The sequence below is a fragment of the Anomaloglossus baeobatrachus genome, unplaced genomic scaffold (genome assembly GCF_048569485.1).
Source record: "Anomaloglossus baeobatrachus isolate aAnoBae1 unplaced genomic scaffold, aAnoBae1.hap1 Scaffold_2264, whole genome shotgun sequence".
Taxonomy (NCBI): domain Eukaryota; kingdom Metazoa; phylum Chordata; class Amphibia; order Anura; family Aromobatidae; genus Anomaloglossus; species Anomaloglossus baeobatrachus.
The window spans coordinates 234,379-243,307 of NW_027442001.1; the positions used below are offsets into that span (position 1 = coordinate 234,379).

Genomic DNA, 8,929 nt, shown 5'->3' on the forward strand with positions numbered 1-8,929 from the left:
GCTGATCGGTGGAGGAGCAGCGGTGAAGGAGCGGCGCTAATGGGTGGAGTGGCGGCGTGCACCTGAAGATAATAAACCACATGAGAGTGACGGTGACAGATAACACACATATACATACTGTTACACATATACACAGACAGATCAGAGCCCCCACATATATACAGACTGGGGTTAGAGCCTGCTAAGTCAGTATATATGTGGGGGCTCTGATCTGTCTGTGTATATGTGTAACAGTATGTATATGTGTGTTATCTGTCACCGTCACTCTCATGTGGTTTATTATCTTCAGGTGCACGCCGCCGCTCCACCGATTAGCGCCGCTCCTTCACCGCTGCTCCTCCACCGATCAGCGCCACTGCACGCCGCCGCTCCTCCACCGATCAGTCTGTCTGTGTGTATATGTATTGTATGTGTGTGTGTGTGTATGTATGTATGTATGTATGTATGTAATATATATCTATATCTATTATATATTATATATATATATTATATATTTTATATATATATATATATATATATATATATATATATATATATATATATATATATATATATATATATATATATATATATATACTGACTGTGGTTAGAGCCCCTTCCCCATATACAGTTAGGTCCAGAAATCTTTGGACAGTGACACAATTTTCGCGAGTTGGGCTCTGCATGCCACCACATTGGTTTTGAAATGAAATCTCTACGACAGAATTCAAGTGCAGATTGTAACGTTTAATTTGAAGGTTTGAACAAAAATATCTGATAGAAATTGTAGGAATTGTACACATTTCTTTACAAACACTCCACATTTTAGGAGGTCAAAAGTAATTGGACAAATAAACCAAACCCAAACAAAATATTTTTATTTTCAATATTTTGTTGCGAATCCTTTGGAGGCAATCACTGCCTTAAGTCTGGAACCCATGGACATCACCAAACGCTGGGTTTCCTCCTTCTTAATGCTTTGCCAGGCCTTTACAGCCGCAGCCTTCAGGTCTTGCTTGTTTGTGGGTCTTTCCGTCTTAAATCTGGATTTGAGCAAGTGAAATGCATGCTCAATTGGGTTAAGATCTGGTGATTGACTTGGCCATTGCAGAATGTTCCACTTTTTTGCACTCATGAACTCCTGGGTAGCTTTGGCTGTATGCTTGGGGTCATTGTCCATCTGTACTATGAAGCACCGTCCGATCAACTTTGCGGCATTTGGCTGAATCTGGGCTGAAAGTATATCCCGGTACACTTCAGAATTCATCCGGCTACTCTTGTCTGCTGTTATGTCATCAATAAACACAAGTGACCCAGTGCCATTGAAAGCCATGCATGCCCATGCCATCACGTTGCCTCCACCATGTTTTACAGAGGATGTGGTGTGCCTTGGATCATGTGCCATTCCCTTTCTTCTCCAAACTTTTTTCTTCCCATCATTCTGGTACAGGTTGATCTTGGTCTCATCTGTCCATAGAATACTTTTCCAGAACTGAGCTGGCTTCATGAGGTGTTTTTCAGCAAATTTAACTCTGGCCTGTCTATTTTTGGAATTGATGAATGGTTTGCATCTAGATGTGAACCCTTTGTATTTACTTTCATGGAGTCTTCTCTTTACTGTTGACTTAGAGACAGATACACCTACTTCACTGAGAGTGTTCTGGACTTCAGTTGATGTTGTGAACGGGTTCTTCTTCACCAAAGAAAGTATGCGGCGATCATCCACCACTGTTGTCATCCGTGGACGCCCAGGCCTTTTTGAGTTCCCAAGCTCACCAGTCAATTCCTTTTTTCTCAGAATGTACCCGACTGTTGATTTTGCTACTCCAAGCATGTCTGCTATCTCTCTGATGGATTTTTTCTTTTTTTTTCAGCCTCAGGATGTTCTGCTTCACCTCAATTGAGAGTTCCTTAGACCGCATGTTGTCTGGTCACAGCAACAGCTTCCAAATGCAAAACCACACACCTGTAATCAACCCCAGACCTTTTAACTACTTCATTGACTACAGGTTAACGAGGGAGACGCCTTCAGAGTTAATTGCAGCCCTTAGAGTCCCTTGTCCAATTACTTTTGGTCCCTTGAAAAAGAGGAGGCTATGCATTACAGAGCTATGATTCCTAAACCCTTTCTCCGATTTGGATGTGAAAACTCTCATATTGCAGCTGGGAGTGTGCACTTTCAGCCCATATTATATATATAATTGTATTTCTGAACATGTTTTTGTAAACAGCTAAAATAACAAAACTTGTGTCACTGTCCAAATATTTCTGGATCTAACTGTACATTACAGGAGGGGCAGGGGGCATAGACGTTACTGGAGTGGCAAACAGCTCTGGTGGTGTACTCATTACTGGGATGGGTGACATAGCGCTCTGGGGACCCATATAGTTCTGGGGGGGCCGCACAGACTGCTCTAATTCATACACACACACAACACACACACACACACACACACACTCACACAATGCACCCCCCATTACCCCTCCCCTTCACTTCACAATACAATGTACCCCCATTACCCCTCCCCCCCACACACACAATACAATGTACTCCTCATTACCCCTCCCCCCATAAACACACACACACAATACTATGTAGGGAAGGGGCTCTAACCACTATCTATAGATATATATATGAGATAGATATATATATATATATATATATATATATATATATATATATATATATATATATATATATATATATATATATGACTATGCTTAGAGCCCCCCCCATATGTATATACACTGTTCACAGAGCCACAACACATATACACCTAGACTGTAAGATCAACGCTCTCCTCTCCTGACATCCTCTGTGCTGCTGTGGACCTGCTCCTTCTTCTGTGTCTCCGTGAGCTCCTGTAAGATCAGCGCTCATCTCTCCTGACATCCTCTGTGCTGCTGTGGACCTGCTCCTTCTCCTCTGTGTCTGTCTGTGAGCTCCTGTCAGATCAGCGCTCACCTCCCCTGACATCCTCTGTGCTGCTGTGGACCTGCTCCTTCCTCTGTGTCTGTCTGTGAGCTCCTGTCAGATCAGCGCTCACCTCCCCTGACATCCTCTGTGCTGCTGTGGACCTGCTCCTTCCTCTGTCTGTCTGTGAGCTCCTGTCAGATCAGCGCTCACCTCCCCTGACATTCTCTGTGCTCCTGCTCAAGAACACATTTCTCGTTTTGGCAAAAAATAAAAATGTTTTCTTTTCTGTGTACAACAGTTGTAAATAAAAAAGAAATTGTTTTACAATTGGATTGATGCCTTTTTATTTTTCAACCAACAAAACGTTTGTTTGCTACGACTGTATTTATTTTAATATATACAAGAAAAATAAGTCCGGCACTCAAAACGGGACAACAAGAAAAAGTAGAATCCAGATGTATTTGCTCTGTATTAATTTTTATTCTTTTGATTATTGCTACAATTTTTTCTTTTTATGTCCATCAGTAATAATGGTATCAACGTTTCGACAGAATGTGTCTTTTTTCCAAGACTGTCAGTTGGGACAAGTGAAAAGCAGAGAAAAAGCAATTGAATACGTATTTGACTCGATGAAAAGCGAAAGCACTATGTCCAGGGATCAAAAGAATAGGTGAAACACCTTGTGAATTACAAAACCAGAAGAAACATCCAGAATATGGTGTTATGCAATTTGCTATGCAAATGGTAAACAGAAGAGGAAGTAAGGGGGTGGCAGCTCCCGCCACTGCAGCTCACCCAGCGATACCCGCCGCAGCTCACCCAGCGATACCCGCCGCCGCAGCTCACCCAGCGATGCCCGCCACTCACCCCAGCTCTGTGTGTGTGTGTGTGTGTGTGTGGCACAAGGTCCCCATTCGGGGTGATGTGTGTGTGTGTGTGTGTGGGGGGGAGGGGGGGGGGGCACAAGGTCCCCATCAGGGGTGATGTGTGTGTGTGTCACAAGGTCCCCATCAGGGGTGATGTGTGTGTGTGTGTGTGTGTGGGGGGGGGGGGGGGCACAAGGTCCCCATCAGGGGTGATGTGTGTGTGTGTCACAAGGTCCCCATCAGGGGTGATGTGTGTGTGTGTGGCACAAGGTCCCCATCAGGGGTGTGTGTGTGTGTGTGTGTGTGTGTGTGTGTGTGTGTGTGTGTGTGTGCGCGCGTGCCACTGCATGTGAGTACCTGTGTGTGTACCGGTGATACTGTCTGCTGAGCTGTGTATCTAATCCTGTGTGATACTGTTTGCATAGCTGTGTATCTAATCCTCCTGTGTGATACTGTCTGCTGAGCCGTGTATCTAATCCTATCCTGTCTGCTGAGCCGTGTATCTAATCCTATCCTGTGTGATACTGTCTGCAGGGCTGTGTATCTAATCCTCTCCTGTGTGATACTGTCTGCAGAGCTGTGTATCTAATCCTCTCCTGTGTGATACTGTCTTCTGAGCTGTGTATCTAATCCTATCGTGTGATACTGTCTGCTGAGCTGTGTATCTAATCCTATCCTGTTTGATACTGTCTGCTGAGCTGTGTATCTAATCCTCTCCTGTTTGATACTGTCTGCTGAGCTGTGTATCTAATCCTCTGTGTGATACTGTTTGCTGAGCTGTGTATCTAATCCTCTCCTGTGTGATACTGTTTGCAGAGCCGTGTATCTAATCATCTCCTGTGTGATACTGTTTGCAGAGCCGTGTATCTAATCCTCTCCTGTGTGATACTCTCTGCTGAGCTGTGTATCTAATCCTATCCTGTGGGATACTGTCTGCTAAGCTGTGTATCTAATACTCTCCTGTATGATACTGTCTGAGCTGTGTATCTAATCCTATCCTGTGTGATACTGTCTGCTGAGCTGTGTATCTAATCCTATCCTGTGTGATACTGTCTGCTGAGCTGTGTATCTAATCCTATCCTGTGTGATACTGTCTGCTGAGCTGTGTATCTAATCCTATCCTGTGGGATACTGTCTGATGAGCTGTGTATCTAATCCTATCCTGTGGGATACTGTCTGCTGAGCTGTGTATCTAATCCTATCCTGTGGGATACTGTCTGATGAGCTGTGTATCTAATCCTATCCTGTGGGATACTGTCTGCTGAGCTGTGTATCTAATCCTATCCTGTGGGATACTGTCTGATGAGCTGTGTATCTAATCCTATCCTGTGGGATACTGTCTGCTGAGCTGTGTATCTAATCCTATCCTGTGGGATACTGTCTGCTGAGCTGTGTATCTAATCCTATCCTGTGTGATACTCCTGCTGTCCTTGGTGACACTTTAGGCATTTCTGGTCACCATGAAAATGGCTGTGCATTGTGTCCCTACATGTCATTCTCTGTTATCTGTTGTAAACACTCAGATTAGGAGAGGGAGGCGACATCACACACAGGAGAGCAGACTCCGCCCACTTTACGGCAGGCTGTAATCTGAGCTTTTTATACAGTCTGATTTCTGTAGGATTTCAGTACCTGCTCCCCTTAGTGTTTAAAAATGGAAAATATCAAACTTTCTAATTTTTTTTTTTTTTAGATTTTGCTCAATAATAATATTTAAACAAAACATTAAAACATTATTACTTTACATTTTTTCAGTTATTTGAATTTTTTTTTTTTTACGATACCTTCCCTTTAAGAGGACCTACACGGAAACTGCAACCATTACTGCAAAAAGATGCCCGGTTAAAATCTATTTTTCCAGCCCCCCCCCCCCCCCACACACACTTCTGTGTTTTAGGCAGCCCCCAAATCTAAGAAGCTTCATTGTCAGAAGCTCCCCTGTCCTCTCCAACAACTACATGACAGGGACACTTCCCGGCAACCAGAAAAAATGTAAGACTTGTCCATTTATATTGACAACGGCCAAGATAAAGATTCCCAGAGCACATCAGGACTACAAGATCCCAGGTACCTTCAGCTGCACCACAACCAATGTGGTGTACTTAATTATATGTACCAAATGTCCAACTGGGGGTCTGTATGTAGGGGACACCGGACAACAGCTCAGGACAAGGATGAATTCTCACCGCCACACTATTAGAGAAAAAAGGATAGATCTACCTGTGGCCAAACATTTTTGTAACCCAGACCACAGCATCATGGATATGAAATTGTTGGTATTTAAAGGAAACTTCAAGTCCCAGAGAGATAGGAGACTATGAGAGTACAAACTTATGATGACCTTTGACACATTCAGAGCAGGAATTAATGTGTCTCATGGATTCATGTCTTTTTACATCAATTAAGAGATGTGCTCCTCAGACCATCCGGGGGCATCACAGCCCTGGACCAGACCTCAATCAGAGGTCACTAAAACTTTCACCCTGAACTGCAGCAATATTTATGGCCACAACAGTTTGTCCTCTTGCCATAGTGATAGTTCTGCTTCACATAACTTGTTTTATTTACTGCCCCATTCTATGTCCTGTTGTGTATAAATATGTGACTCTTCACATTTTGTGTTATATTGAGCCAGAAGAGGAGACCTGAGTAGTCTCGAAAGCTTGCTATTATTACCATCTTTTCAGTTAGCCATTAAAAGGTATCAACCACTGAGGACTTCAGTTCTTTTAAACAATTTTTTATCTCTACTGGCTAACACGGTACAAAGATATATTTTACCTGTACATAAACTAAGAATCTCACTTTGCAAATATCTCTAACGCAGTAATGCAATGCCTATGTCGTTTTACTCATTTTTCTCATTACCTATGTATTAATCCCTTTTTTCTAATATTTCTACAGCAGTAATGCAATGCCAAAGTATTCTTATATTATTGAGTGCCACTGGATATGCTTTCATAGATATATTTTATTGAATGTCGTTTTGAGCACTTTGAAGGGTGCAGTTTTTAAAATGATGTCATTTTGGGTATTTTCTGTCACATAGACCTTTTAAACTACACACTTTGGAATTTGTATGGATTTATGTGTGTGTGTATGTTTGAGGTTATATTATTAAAAGCTTATAACTTCAATTTTATTTATGGCAGATGACGGTACCAGGAGTTCCACACTGAATGCTAAGGGAAGTGAAAGTAACAAAGAAGCGAAGCCATATTCATGTTCAGAATGTGAGAAATGTTTTACTCAGAAATCAAAACTCATTACACATGAGAGAATTCACACAGGAGAGAAGCCATATTCATGTGCAGAATGTGGGAAATGTTTTGCTTTTAAATCAAATCTTATTAGACATGAGAGAATTCACACAGGAGAGAAGCCATATTCATGTTCAGAATGTGGGAAATGTTTTGCTGACAAATCAGATCTCATTACACATGAGAGAATTCACACAGGAGAGAAGCCATATTCATGTGCAGAATGTGGGAAATGTTTTGCTTTGAAATCAAATCTTATTAGACATTTGAGAATTCACACAGGAGTGAAGCCATATTCATGTTTAGAATGTGGGAAATGTTTTTCTCTGAAATCACATCTTATTACACATGAGAGAATGCACACAGGAGAGAAGCCATATTCATGTTCAGAATGTGAAAAATGTTTTACTTGGAAATTAGATCTTGTTAAACATTTGAGAATTCACACAGGAGAGAAGCCATATTCATGTTCAGAATGTGAGAAATGTTTTGCTTGCAAATCAGATCTTGTTAAACATTTGAGAATTCACACAGGAGAGAAGCCATATTCATGTTCAGAATGTGAGAAATGTTTTGCTGAGAAATCAGATCTTGTTAAACATAGAATTCACACAGGAGTGAAGCCATAGTCATGAATAGAATGTCTGTTTTAGTAAAAATTAATAGACTTTTACTATCTGTTAATAAAGAGTTCATTTGATATCATTACGGTTGTGTACTTTTTATAATGGATAATTTACAAATTATTCATCTTTTTACACATTTTTAATTTGATGGAGAATATTTTTTTTTTTGTTTGATATAGCCAAGTTGTACACTTTTTTCATCCATTTGTATATTGCTTGAATGAGAGCTGAATCAATTTTGTCTTTGTGTAAAGGCCCCATCACACACAACTTGATCGCTAATGAGATCATTGCTGCTTCACCGTTTTTGTGCCGCAGCAGCGATCTCGTTATCTGTGACACCTACCAGCGATCAGGCTCCTGCTGTGAGATCGCTAGTCGTTGCTGAATGGTTGGGGCGATTTTCTTCAAAGGCGATGTCCTGCTGGGCAGGAGGCATCGCTATGTTTGACATTGTGTGACAGGGTCCCAATGACAGCAGACATCGTTATACAGGTCGCTACTGCGACCTGTATCGCTACTGAGTCGTTGGTAAGGTCTGACTTTGTGACATCTCACCAGCGACCTCCTAGCAACTTACCAGCGATCCTTATCAGGTCGCATCGTTTTCAGGATCGCTGGTAAGTCGCTAAATGTGACGGGGGCTTAAGAGCCTGTATTGTATCTCCCCTGGTGTACTGCAACAGAGACCCTCTGTTTACTTTAGAGAGGGACTTGTATAGTTTCAGTTTCTTTGTTAAGCTGGGTTCACACATAGCGACAGCGACAACGACGTCGATGTTACGTCACTATTTTCTGTGACGCAACAGCGACCTTGTAAGTCGCTGTTATGATCGCTGCTTAGCTGTCAAACACAGCAGACGCAGCAGCGATCATAACGACACGCGTCGCTGTGCTACATGTGCAGGGAGCCGCGCACACTGCTTAGAGCTTGCTCCCTGCACTCCTAGCCACAGTACACATCGGGTTAATTACCCGATGTGTACTCCAGCTACGTGTGCAGAGAGCAGGGAGCCGGCACTGGCAGCGAGAGCGGCGGACGCTGGTAACGAAGTTAAATATCGGGTAACCAGGAAAAGGTCTTCCCTTGTTTACCCGATGTTTAACCTGGTTACAGCTTACCACAGCTGCCAGATGCCGGCTCCTGCTCGCTTCATTTTGTCGCTCTCTCGCTGTCACACACAGCGATATGTGCGTCACAGCGGGAGAGCGACGACCAAAAAATGAAGCTGGACATTCAGCAACGAGCGGCGACCTCACAGCAGGGGCCAGCTCGTTGCT

At 42.6% G+C, this 8,929-nt stretch overlaps 1 protein-coding gene across 1 annotated transcript in view; it reads left to right on the top strand.

Annotated features, from left to right (window-relative positions):
• Positions 1-8,034, top strand: part of LOC142261646 (uncharacterized) — a 44,863-nt gene extending 36,829 nt beyond the window's left edge. Inside the window, exon 4 of the mRNA XM_075332123.1 lies at positions 6,915-8,034. Within this exon, the coding sequence (XP_075188238.1) occupies positions 6,915-7,651 (737 nt within the window). The 3' untranslated portion in view covers positions 7,652-8,034. The remainder of the gene's footprint in view (positions 1-6,914) is intronic.
• Positions 8,035-8,929: the final 895 nt, after the last annotated feature.